The 13536-nt window shown below is 52.0% G+C and overlaps 1 protein-coding gene across 1 annotated transcript in view; it reads left to right on the top strand.

Annotated features, from left to right (window-relative positions):
- Positions 1 to 11951, top strand: part of dusp16 (dual specificity phosphatase 16) — a 13346-nt gene extending 1395 nt beyond the window's left edge. Inside the window, exons 2-7 of the mRNA XM_068306519.1 lie at positions 2834 to 3368; positions 5842 to 5980; positions 6203 to 6366; positions 6458 to 6617; positions 6713 to 6836; positions 10053 to 11951. Coding sequence (XP_068162620.1) covers positions 3132 to 3368; positions 5842 to 5980; positions 6203 to 6366; positions 6458 to 6617; positions 6713 to 6836; positions 10053 to 10920 — 1692 coding nt within the window. The 5' untranslated portion in view covers positions 2834 to 3131 and the 3' untranslated portion in view covers positions 10921 to 11951. The remainder of the gene's footprint in view (positions 1 to 2833; positions 3369 to 5841; positions 5981 to 6202; positions 6367 to 6457; positions 6618 to 6712; positions 6837 to 10052) is intronic.
- The last annotated feature ends 1585 nt before the right edge of the window (positions 11952 to 13536 follow it).

Genomic DNA, 13536 nt, shown 5'->3' with positions numbered 1-13536 from the left:
CAGTAACACACACAGTAACACACACAGTAACACACACACAGTAACACACACACACACACACAGTAACACACACACACAGTAACACACACACACACACACACACACAGTAACACACACACAGTAACACACACACACACAGTAACACACAGTAACACACACAGTAACACACAGTAACACACACACAGTAACACACACACACAGTAACACACAGTAACACACACACAGTAACACACACACAGTAACACACAGTAACACACACACAGTAACACACACACAGTAACACACAGTAACACACAGTAACACACAGTAACACACACAGTAACACACACACAGTAACACACACAGTAACACACACAGTAACACACACACAGTAACACACACAGTAACACACACAGTAACACACACACAGTAACACACACACAGTAACACACACAGTAACACACACAGTAACACACACACAGTAACACACACAGTAACACACACAGTAACACACACAGTAACACACACACAGTAACACACACACACACACACACACACAGTAACACACACACACAGTAACACACACACACACACACACAGTAACACACACACAGTAACACACACACACACACAGTAACACACACAGTAACACACACAGTAACACACAGTAACACACACAGTAACACACAGTAACACACACACAGTAACACACACACACAGTAACACACAGTAACACACACACAGTAACACACACACAGTAACACACACACAGTAACACACAGTAACACACACACAGTAACACACACACAGTAACACACAGTAACACACACACACACAGTAACACACACACAGTAACACACAGTAACACACACACAGTAACACACACAGTAACACACAGTAACACACACACAGTAACACACACACAGTAACACACACACACACAGTAACACACACACAGTAACACACAGACACACACACATAGACACACAGTAACACACACACACAGTAACACACACACAGTAACACACAGACACACACACACACACACACACACACAGTAACACACACACACACACACACAGACACACACAGTAACACACAGACACACACAGTAACACACACACAAACACACACACACAGTAACACACACACACACACACACACACACACACACACAGTAACACACACACACACACACAGTAACACACACACACACACACACACACACACACACAGTAACACACACACACACAGTAACACACAGTAACACACACACAGTAACAAACACACAGTAACACACACACACACACACACACACACAGTAACCCACACACACACACACACACACACACACACACACACACACACACACACACACACACACACAGTAACACACACAGTAACACACACACAGTAACACACACACAGTAACACACACACACACACAGTAACACACACACACACACAGTAACACACAGTAACACACACACAGTAACACACACACAGTAACACACACACAGTAACAAACACACACACACACACACACACAGTAACCCACACACACACACACACACACACACACACAGTAACACACACAGTAACACACACACAGTAACACACACACAGTAACACACACACACACACACACACAGTAACACACACACAGTAACACACACACACACTAACACACACACACACACACACACACACAGTAACACACACACAGTAACACACACACACACACACACAGTAACACACACACACACACACACACACAGTAACACACACACACACACACACACACACACACAGTAACACACACACACACACACCCACACACAGTAACACACACACAGTAACACACACACACACACACACACACAGTAACACACACACACACACACACACACACACAGTAACACACACACAGTAACACACACACACACACACAGTAACACACACACAGTAACACACACACACACACACACACACAGTAACACACACACACAGTAACACACACACACACAGTAACACACACACAGTAACACACACACAGTAACACACACACACACACAGACACACACAGTAACACACACACACACAGACACACACAGTAACACACACACACAGTAACACACACACAAACACACACACAGTAACACACACACACACACACACACACACACAGTAACACACACACACACACAGTAACACACACACACACACAGTAACACACACACACACACACACTGTAACACACACAGTAACACACACACACAGTAACACACACACACACACACACACACACAGTAACACACACACACACAGTAACACACACAGTAACACACACACACACACACACACACACAGTAACACACACACACACACACACACACACACACACAGTAACACACACACACACACACACAGTAACACACACACACACACACACACACACACAGTAACACACACAAACACACACACACACACACACACAGTAACACACACACACACACAGTAACACACACACACAGTAACACACACACACACACACAGTAACACACACACACACACAGTAACACACACACACACACACACACAGTAACACACACACACAGTAACACACACACACACACACACACAGTAACACACACACACACACACACACAGTAACACACACACACACACACACAGTAACACACACACACACACACACAGTAACACACACACACACAGTAACACACACACACACACACACACACTGACACCCCCAGACTGTTTCACTGTGTGAACCTGGACTGTTTCCCTGTATGGACGTCTCTAAAGTTCTGGTCTTTTTTGGTTCTGGTTCCAGTGTGACGCCCCCTTCAGGATGAAGACCAGGATCCAGGTGCAGACAGATGCCACCCCCCCCCCCAGGAGATTGGACACCTGCTGAGGTGTGAAGGAGCCGGTTCCATTCGCCCTGAGGACACGCCCCGATACCCTGTCCTTGTGTGAACAGAACCGCCCCCCCAGGAACCGGTCTGGTCCGACAGCATGGAGGTCTTCCTCCTCTGAGGGTTCAAGTGGACCCGTCACTGCGCTGCCCCCCCGGCGCCGGAGGGAGGGGGGAGGGGGGAGGGAAGGAGCGGTGCTGGAACCGGTCCGACATGGAGCGGGGGGAGGGGTCCGGGGCGGTGCGGCCCATCGGGCCCCAGGCGCTGGTGGCGCTGCTGGAGGGGGGGCCGGACCGGGTGGTGCTGATCGACAGCCGGCCCTTCGTGGACTTTAACTCCGCCCACATCCTGGAGGCCCTGAACCTGAACCGATCAGCGCTGATGAGGAGGAGGCTGCAGCACGACAAGGTGACCGTCACCGAGCTGCTGCAGCACGCCGCCCGGCACAAGGTGAGCCCCCCAGGGGCAGGGTGGTCCCCCAGGGGCAGGGTGGTCCCCCCCAGGGACAAGGTGAGCCCCCCAGGGGCAGGGTGGTCCCCCCAGGGACAGGGTGGTCCCCCAGGGGCAGGGTGGTCCCCCAGGGACAGGGTGAGCCCCCCAGGGACAGGGTGGTCCCCCAGGGGCAGGGTGGTCCCCCCCAGGGACAGGGTGAGCCCCCCCAGGGACAAGGTGAGCCCCCCAGGGACAGGGTGAGCCCCCCCAGGGACAAGGTGAGCCCCCCAGGGACAGGGTGAGCCCCACAGGGACAGGGTGAGCCCCACAGGGACAGGGTGAGCCCCCCAGGGACAGGGTGGTCCCCCAGGGGCAGGGTGGTCCCCCCCAGGGACAGGGTGAGCCCCCCAGGGACAGGGTGAGCCCCCCAGGGACAGGGTGGTCCCCCCCAGGGACAGGGTGAGCCCCCCAGGGACAGGGTGAGCCCCCCAGGGACAGGGTGGTCCCCCAGGGGCAGGGTGGTCCCCCCCAGGGACAGGGTGAGCCCCCCAGGGACAGGGTGAGCCCCCCAGGGACAGGGTGGTCCCCCAGGGGCAGGGTGGTCCCCCCCAGGGACAGGGTGAGCCCCCCCAGGGACAAGGTGAGCCCCCCAGGGACAGGGTGAGCCCCACAGGGACAGGGTGAGCCCCACAGGGACAGGGTGAGCCCCCCAGGGACAGGGTGAGCCCCCCAGGGACAGGGTGAGCCCCCAGGGACAGGGTGAGCCCCCCAGGGACAGGGTGAGCCCCACAGGGACAGGGTGAGCCCCCCAGGGACAGGGTGAGCCCCCCAGGGGCAGGGTGGTCCCCCAGGGGCAGGGTGGTCCCCCCCAGGGACAGGGTGAGCCCCCCAGGGACAGGGTGAGCCCCCCAGGGACAGGGTGGTCCCCCAGGGGCAGGGTGGTCCCCCCCAGGGACAGGGTGAGCCCCCCCAGGGACAAGGTGAGTCCCCCAGGGACAGGGTGAGTCCCCCAGGGACAGGGTGAGCCCCTGAGATAAAAGGTTACCCCCACAGAATGGACCCCCCCCCCCCCCAAGAACCTGACCAGTTAGTGAACCTGGCCCCTTCAGACCCGCCTGGTCCTGCTCCGCATGTTGAAGTGATGGAAAACTAGTCTCTGTAACTAGTCTCTGTAACTAGTCCCTGTAACTAGTCCCTGTAACTAGTCTCTGTAACTAGTCTCTGTAACTAGTCTCTGTAACTAGTCCCTGTAACTAGTCCCTGTAACTAGTCCCTGTAACTAGTCTCTGTAACTAGTCTCTGTAACTAGTCCCTGTAACTAGTCTCTGTAAGTAGTCTCTGTAACTAGTCCGGGTAACTAGTCTCTGTAACTTGTCCCTGTAACTAGTCTCTGTAACCAGTCCCTGTAAGTAGTCTCTGTAACTAGTCCCTGTAACTAGTCTCTGTAACTAGTCCCTGTAACTAGTCCCTGTAAGTAGTCTCTGTGACATGTCTCGGTAACTAGTCTCTGTAACTAGTCCCTGTAAGTAGTCTCTGTAACTAGTGCCTGTAACTAGTTCCTGTAACTAGTCATTTTAACTAGTCCCTGTAACTAGTTCCTGTAACTAGTCCTTTTAACTAGTCCCTGTAACTAGTTCCTGTAACTAGTCCTTTTAACTAGTCCCTGTAAGTAGTCTCTGTAACTAGTCCCTGTAACTAGTCCTTTTAACTAGTCCCTGTAACTAGTCTCTGTAACTAGTCCCTGTAACTAGTCCCTGTAAGTAGTCTCTGTAACTAGTGCCTGTAACTAGTTCCTGTAACTAGTCCTTTTAACTAGTCCCTGTAACTAGTCTCTGTAACTAGTCTCTTTAACTAGTCCCTGTAACTAGTCCCTGTAACTAGTCCCTGTAACTAGTCTCTGTAACTAGTCCCTGTAACTAGTCCCTGTAAGTAGTCTCTGTAACTAGTACCTGTGACTACTTCCTGTAACTAGTCCTTTTAACTAGTCCCTGTAACTAGTCCCTGTAACAAGTCCTTTTAACTAGTCCCTGTAACCAGTTCCTGTAACTAGTCCTTTTCACTAGTCCCTGTAAGTAGTCTCTGTAACTAGTCCCTGTAACTAGTCCTTTTAACTAGTTCCTGTAACTAGTTCCTGTAACTAGTCCTTTTAACTAGTCCCTGTAATTAGTCCCTGTAACTAGTCCCTGTAACTAGTTCCTGTAACTAGTCCTTTTAACTAGTTGCTGTAACTAGTTCCTGTAACTAGTCCTTTTAACTAGTCCCTGTAACTAGTCCCTGTAACTAGTTCCTGTAACTAGTCCTTTTAACTAGTCCCTGTAATTAGTCCCTGTAACTAGTTCCTGTAACTAGTCCTTTTAACTAGTCCCTATGACTAGTCCCTGTAACTAGTTCCTGTAACTAGTCCTTTTAAATAGTCCCTGTAATTAGTCCCTGTAACTAGTCCCTGTAATTACTTCCTGGTTAAGCTGACCAACCTGCTGTCTGCTTGCAGCTGGACTTGCTCCGCCCACAGGAAGTGGTCGTGTACGACCAGAATTCTTCGGACCCGGCCGCTCTCAGCGCCGACTCCTTCCTGGCCATCCTATTGGTCAAGCTGGAGAGGAGCTTCCCCTCCGTGCACCTGCTGTCAGGTGAGTCCAGGCCCCGCCCACATACCTTCATCGGAGACACACACACACACACACACACACACACACACCTCCAGGCTCGGGGGGTCCCTTTAGGTCCAGCAGGCTGACACCTCATTGGTCCTGGTGACCCTGCAGTGGTTCAGAGCTGCCTTCTGATTGGTTGAGCACGGCGCAGTGGGGGCACCGCTCTGTGGGTCCTAACCTCTGGTCTTGCCCCCCCAGGCGGGTTCTCGGAGTTCTCGGGGCTGTTCCCGGGGTTGTGTGAGGGGAGGGCCCCTCTGGTCCCGTCCTGCCCCCCCCAGCAGTGCCCCCCCCTGGCCAGCGTGGGCCCCACCTGCATCTTGCCTCACCTGTACCTGGGCTGCCAGAGGGACGTCCTCAACAAGGTACCGCGGGTCACGTGACCTCCTGGACGGGCCTGTCGTGGGCTGGGGGGCGGGGCCTGAAGCGCTGACTCACGGGGGCGTGTCTCTGCAGGACGTGATGCAGCAGAACGACATCGGCTACGTCCTGAACGCCAGCAGCACCTGCCCCCAGCCCGACTTCATCCCCGACCAGAACTTCCTGAGGGTCCCCGTCAACGACTCCTTCAGCGACAAGATCCTGCCCTGGCTGGACCAATCGCTGGAGTTCATAGGTCAGTGGGCCAGGGGCGGGGTAAGGGTCAGGGTCTTGTATTTCATACCTGTGATGTCACCTGGAGGTGTGACACCTGTGGCTCCTCCCCCTCAGAAGAGGCGAAGGCCTCCAACTCTCGGGTCCTCGTTCACTGTCTGGCTGGTATCTCTCGCTCGGCCACCATCGCCATCGCCTACATCATGAAGAGGATGGACCTGTCATTGGACGAGGCCTACAGGTGAGGCCCCGCCTCCACACCCTACAGACAACACACACTTCCTGTCTGACACACACCCTGTCTGACACACACTTCCTGTCTGACACACACTTCATGTCTGACACACACCCTGTCTGACACACTTCCTGTCTGACACACTTCCTGTCTGACACACTTCCTGTCTGACACACACTTCCTGTCTGACACACTTTCTGTGTGACACACACTTCCTGTCTGACACACACTTCCTGTCTGACACACACTTCCTGTCTGACACACTTCCTGTCTGACACACACTTCCTGTCTGACACACACTTTCTGTGTGACACACACTTCCTGTCTGACACACACTTCCTGTCTGACACACACTTCCTGTCTGACACACTTCCTGTCTGACACACACTTCCTGTCTGACACACACCCTGTCTGACACACACTTCCTGTCTGACACACACCCTGTCTGACACACTTCCTGTCTGACACACTTTCTGTGTGACACACACTTCCTGTCTGACACACTTCCTGTCTGACACACACTTCCTGTCTGACACCCACTTCCTGTCTGACACACACTTCCTGTCTGACACACACTTCCTGTCTGACACACACTTCCTGTCTGACACACTTCCTGTCGGACACACACTTCCTGTCTGACACACACTTCCTGTCTGACACACACTTCCTGTCTGACACACACTTCCTGTCTGACACACTTCCTGTCTGACACACACTTCCTGTCTGACACACACTTTCTGTGTGACACACACTTCCTGTCTGACACACACTTCCTGTCTGACACACACTTCCTGTCTGACACACTTCCTGTCTGACACACACTTCCTGTCTGACACACACTTCCTGTCTGACACACACTTCCTGTCTGACACACACTTCCTGTCTGACACACTTCCTGTCTGACACACACTTCCTGTCTGACACACACTTCCTGTCTGACACACACTTCCTGTCTGACACACTTCCTGTCTGACACACACTTCCTGTCTGACACACACTTCCTGTCTGACACACACTTCCTGTCTGACACACACTTTCTGTGTGACACACACTTCCTGTCTGACACACACTTCCTGTCTGACACACACTTCCTGTCTGACACACTTCCTGTCTGACACACACTTCCTGTCTGACACACACTTCCTGTCTGACACACACTTCCTGTCTGACACACTTCCTGTCTGACACACACTTCCTGTCTGACACACACTTCCTGTCTGACACACACTTCCTGTCTGACACACTTCCTGTCTGACACACACTTCCTGTCTGACACACACTTTCTGTGTGACACACACTTCCTGTCTGACACACACTTCCTGTCTGACACACACTTCCTGTCTGACACACTTCCTGTCTGACACACACTTCCTGTCTGACACACACTTCCTGTCTGACACACACTTCCTGTCTGACACACTTCCTGTCTGACACACACTTCCTGTCTGACACACACTTCCTGTCTGACACACACTTCCTGTCTGACACACTTCCTGTCTGACACACACTTCCTGTCTGACACACACTTTCTGTGTGACACACACTTCCTGTCTGACACACACTTCCTGTCTGACACACACTTCCTGTCTGACACACTTCCTGTCTGACACACACTTCCTGTCTGACACACACTTCCTGTCTGACACACACTTCCTGTCTGACACACTTCCTGTCTGACACACACTTCCTGTCTGACACACACTTCCTGTCTGACACACACTTCCTGTCTGACACACTTCCTGTCTGACACACACTTCCTGTCTGACACACACTTTCTGTGTGACACACACTTCCTGTCTGACACACACTTCCTGTCTGACACACACTTCCTGTCTGACACACTTCCTGTCTGACACACACTTCCTGTCTGACACACACTTCCTGTCTGACACACTTCCTGTCTGACACACACTTCCTGTCTGACACACACTTTCTGTCTGACACACACTTCCTGTCTGACACACTTCCTGTCTGACACACACTTCCTGTCTGACACACACTTCCTGTCTGACACACACTTCCTGTCTGACACACTTCCTGTCTGACACACACTTCCTGTCTGACACACACTTCCTGTCTGACACACACTTCCTGTCTGACACACACTTCCTGTCTGACACACTTCCTGTCTGACACACACTTCCTGTCTGACACACACTTTCTGTGTGACACACACTTCCTGTCTGACACACACTTCCTGTCTGACACACACTTCCTGTCTGACACACTTCCTGTCTGACACACACTTCCTGTCTGACACACACTTCCTGTCTGACACACACTTCCTGTCTGACACACTTCCTGTCTGACACACACTTCCTGTCTGACACACACTTTCTGTCTGACACACACTTCCTGTCTGACACACTTCCTGTCTGACACACACTTCCTGTCTGACACACACTTCCTGTCTGACACACACTTCCTGTCTGACACACACTTCCTGTCTGACACACTTCCTGTCTGACACACACTTCCTGTCTGACACACACTTTCTGTGTGACACACACTTCCTGTCTGACACACACTTCCTGTCTGACACACACTTCCTGTCTGACACACTTCCTGTCTGACACACACTTCCTGTCTGACACACACTTCCTGTCTGACACACACTTCCTGTCTGACACACTTCCTGTCTGACACACACTTCCTGTCTGACACACACTTCCTGTCTGACACACACTTCCTGTCTGACACACTTCCTGTCTGACACACACTTCCTGTCTGACACACACTTTCTGTGTGACACACACTTCCTGTCTGACACACACTTCCTGTCTGACACACACTTCCTGTCTGACACACTTCCTGTCTGACACACACTTCCTGTCTGACACACACTTCCTGTCTGACACACTTCCTGTCTGACACACACTTCCTGTCTGACACACACTTTCTGTCTGACACACACTTCCTGTCTGACACACTTCCTGTCTGACACACACTTCCTGTCTGACACACACTTCCTGTCTGACACACACTTCCTGTCTGACACACACTTCCTGTCTGACACACTTCCTGTCTGACACACACTTCCTGTCTGACACACACTTCCTGTCTGACACACTTCCTGTCTGACACACACTTCCTGTCTGACACACACTTTCTGTCTGACACACACTTCCTGTCTGACACACTTCCTGTCTGACACACACTTCCTGTCTGACACACACTTCCTGTCTGACACACACTTCCTGTCTGACACACACTTCCTGTCAGGTTCGTGAAGGAGAAGCGTCCGACCATCTCGCCCAACTTTAACTTCCTGGGTCAGCTGCTGGACTTTGAGAAGAAGATCAAACGTCCTCCTGGAGCTGAAGCCACGCCCCCCCACCGTCCGGAGCCGCCAGCCCCCGGCCCCCCGGCCCCGGGGGCTGGCTGTGGCCCCTGTGGGGCCCCTCTGGGGCCCCTGACCCTGCCCTGCGTTCTGGACGACGCCCCAGAGGAGCGTCTGCTGGCGCGGGCGCTGAGCGGCCTGCAGCTGGCCGACGCCCCCGAAGACCACGCCCGGCTCAAGCGCTCCTTCTCACTGGACATCAAGTCGTACGGCGAGGTGGGCGGGGCCTCTCACCGCGTGCTGGTTCCTCATGAGGGGTCTGGAGACGGGGGTGAATTCTACAAACCGACCCCCTCCAGCAGCAAATCCTGCCAGTTCTCCCCGGTGGAGGAGGTGTCTGAGGGCTCCACCCCTGAGCCCCGCCCTGAGCAGGAGGAGGGCGGAGTTCGGGCTCCCCCCAGCGCCGCGCCCCCCCGCGCCGCACCCCCCCGCGCCGCACCCCCGGCCCCCAGCAGCACCCTGAAAGGCTGGCACTCCGACCTCCTGCTGGGCCCCGTGGCCGTCTCCTCCTCCTCCCTGGGGGGGGGCTGGTACCTGGGCGGGTTGGCGGCGTACGGCTGCGGCCCCGGCCTGGAGGCGGTGCGGCGGCGCGGCCGGCGGGGGGGGGACGGCGGCGCCTCGCGGCGGAGCTGGCACGAGGAGAGCAGCTTCGAAAAGCAGCTGAAGAGGCGGAGCTGCCAGATGGAGGACGGGGGGGCCGGGGGCCCCGCCAGCTTCTCCGGCAGCATGGAGGTCATCCAGGTGTCCTGAGGCCGGCCCCACCCACGCCCGGTCTGGCCCCGCCCACACTGACGTGCTGAGGCGAACCGGTCGGTACCGACCCGAACACGAGACGCTGTCTTTAGGTTCCGTAGATGGAGGACAGTCTGTTGCTAGGCAACTGGACTGTCAACAACACGTCTGGAGTCCAGACTTCCTGTCTGTCAGCACACCTGGACAGGTGCCTGAGCACTGCTGGGAGGCGTGTCAGAGGAGGCGGGGCTTGTAGAACGTGTTGACACATGGATGAAGGTGAGACGGTATCATCTTCATCGCTCCTCCTCATCGCTACAGCTGATTCTGAACCAACAGTGGGTGGACTCCAAGTCCCACAATGCAGTGCAGGAGGTGGGAGACGTGTGAATGAATGAGATTAAATCGTTAGAAAAACAGGAAGCGTCTGAGCTGTGATTGATGATGATGATGATGATGGTGGTGATGATGGTGATGATGGTGATGATGATGATGACGATGGTGATGATGATGATGATGATAATGATGATGATGGTGGTGGTGGTGGTGGTGGTGGTGGTGGTGGTGGTGGTGGTGGTGGTGATGATGATGATGATGATGATGAAGATGATGATGGTGATGATGATGATGGTGATGATGATTGTGGTGATGATGATGATGATGGTGATGATGATGATGGTGATGATGATTGTGGTGATGATGATGATGATGGTGATGATGATGATGGTGATGATGATTGTGGTGACGATGATGACGATGGTGATGATGATGATGATGATGATTGTGGTGATGATGATGATGGTGGTGATGATGATGATGATGGTGATGATGATGATGATGATGATTGTGGTGATGATGATGATGGTGATGATGATGATGATGGTGGTGGTGGTGGTGGTGATGATGATGGTGATGATGGTGGTGATGATGATGATGGTGATGATGGTGGTGATGATGATGATGATGTTATGGATACGCCTGCAGACGCTACTCAGGGTAAAGATCGTCTGAATGTCAGTTGAGAAAGAGAATAAAGAATAAAGAAACCACTCTGTGTCTGCATCACTGTGACGTCATTACAGACCGCTGTGGTGTCACATGACGCTCAGCTGATCAGGTGAAGTTGGTAGGAGGAGCTCCTCCAACTGGTTCTACAGCTCCGCCTGCTGGACAGAGTGGAATTACATCAGTCTGACGTTTAGCTCCTCCTCTTCCTCTCCTGTCTGATGTTTGGCTCCTCCTCTTCCTCCTCCACTGGTACCAACCTGGTTCCCCACCATTGAATCCAGTGGCCATTGTGGACCCCCCCCCCCCGCCGTGGTCTTGGCTGAGGATGGAGATGAAGAGGTATTCCTCCAGCAGAGTACTACTGCAGGAGTAAAAAGTAAAGTTACTTCAGTATGAGTAAAGATACTACAGTAGGAGCAACTGTACTCCCAATCAGTATCTTCTAGTACTGTACTTCAGTCCACTGGCTGGTTGGTTACCGTGGTAACGCCAGTGTGACCAATCAGCAGCAGGGGGCGTCCTCCTGTTCACGTTTAGAGCAAGGGTGAGTTTGTCCCTCAGTGTCGTCTGGAAGGCTTCACTTCAAAATGTTTTCTTTCACCAGTGTTTGTGGGTTAGGGTTAGGATTAGGTTAGGATTAGATTAGGTTAGGGTTAGTTTAGGATTGGGTTAGGATTAGATTAGGGTTAGTTTAGGATTAGGTTAGAATTAGGTTAGGTTAGGGTTAGTTAAGGTTAGGATTAGGTTAGGTTAGGGTTAGATTAGGTTAGGTTTAGGTTAGGTTAGGGTTAGTTTAGGTTAGGGTTAGTATAAGGTTAGGATTAGATTAGGTTAGGGTTAGTTTAGGATTAGGTTACAATTAGGTTAGGTTAGGGTTAGATTAGGTTAGGGTTAGGTTAGGGTTAGATTAGGTTAGGTTTAGGTTAGGTTAGGGTTAGATTAGGTTAGGTTAGGGTTAGATTAGGTTAGGGTTAGTTTAGGATTAGGTTACAATTAGGTTAGGTTAGGGTTAGATTAGGTTAGGATTAGGTTAGGTTAGGGTTAGATTAGGTTAGGGTTAGGTTAGGGTTAGTTTAGGTTAGGGTTAGTATAAGGTTAGGATTAGATTAGGTTAGGGTTAGTTTAGGATTAGGTTACAATTAGGTTAGGTTAGGGTTAGATTAGGTTAGGATTAGGTTAGGTTAGGGTTAGATTAGGTTAGGTTTAGGTTAGGTTAGGGTTAGATTAGGTTAGGTTAGGTTAGGGTTAGATTAGGTTAGGGTTAGTTTAGGATTAGGTTACAATTAGGTTAGGTTAGGGTTAGATTAGGTTAGGATTAGGTTAGGTTAGGGTTAGATTAGGTTTAGGATTAGGTTAGGGTTAGATTAGGTTAGGTTTAGGTTAGGTTAGGGTTAGTTTAGGTTAGGATTAGGTTAGGTTAGGGTTAGATTAGGTTAGGTTTAGGTTAGGTTAGGGTTAGTTTAGGTTAGGGTTAGTATAAGGTTAGGATTAGGTTAGGTTAGGGTTTGGGGTCATCACGATGTCCACGACAGAACGTGGTGATGAAATGATGACAGGTAATCCTCCTTCTCTCCTTCACTCTGAAGCAAAGCTACATGCTACATGCTACAGTAGCATACAGTCGCT

Source organism: Antennarius striatus, chromosome 22 (assembly GCF_040054535.1).
Source record: "Antennarius striatus isolate MH-2024 chromosome 22, ASM4005453v1, whole genome shotgun sequence".
Classification (NCBI taxonomy): domain Eukaryota; kingdom Metazoa; phylum Chordata; class Actinopteri; order Lophiiformes; family Antennariidae; genus Antennarius; species Antennarius striatus.
This window is presented reverse-complemented; position numbering and strand designations above follow the sequence as displayed.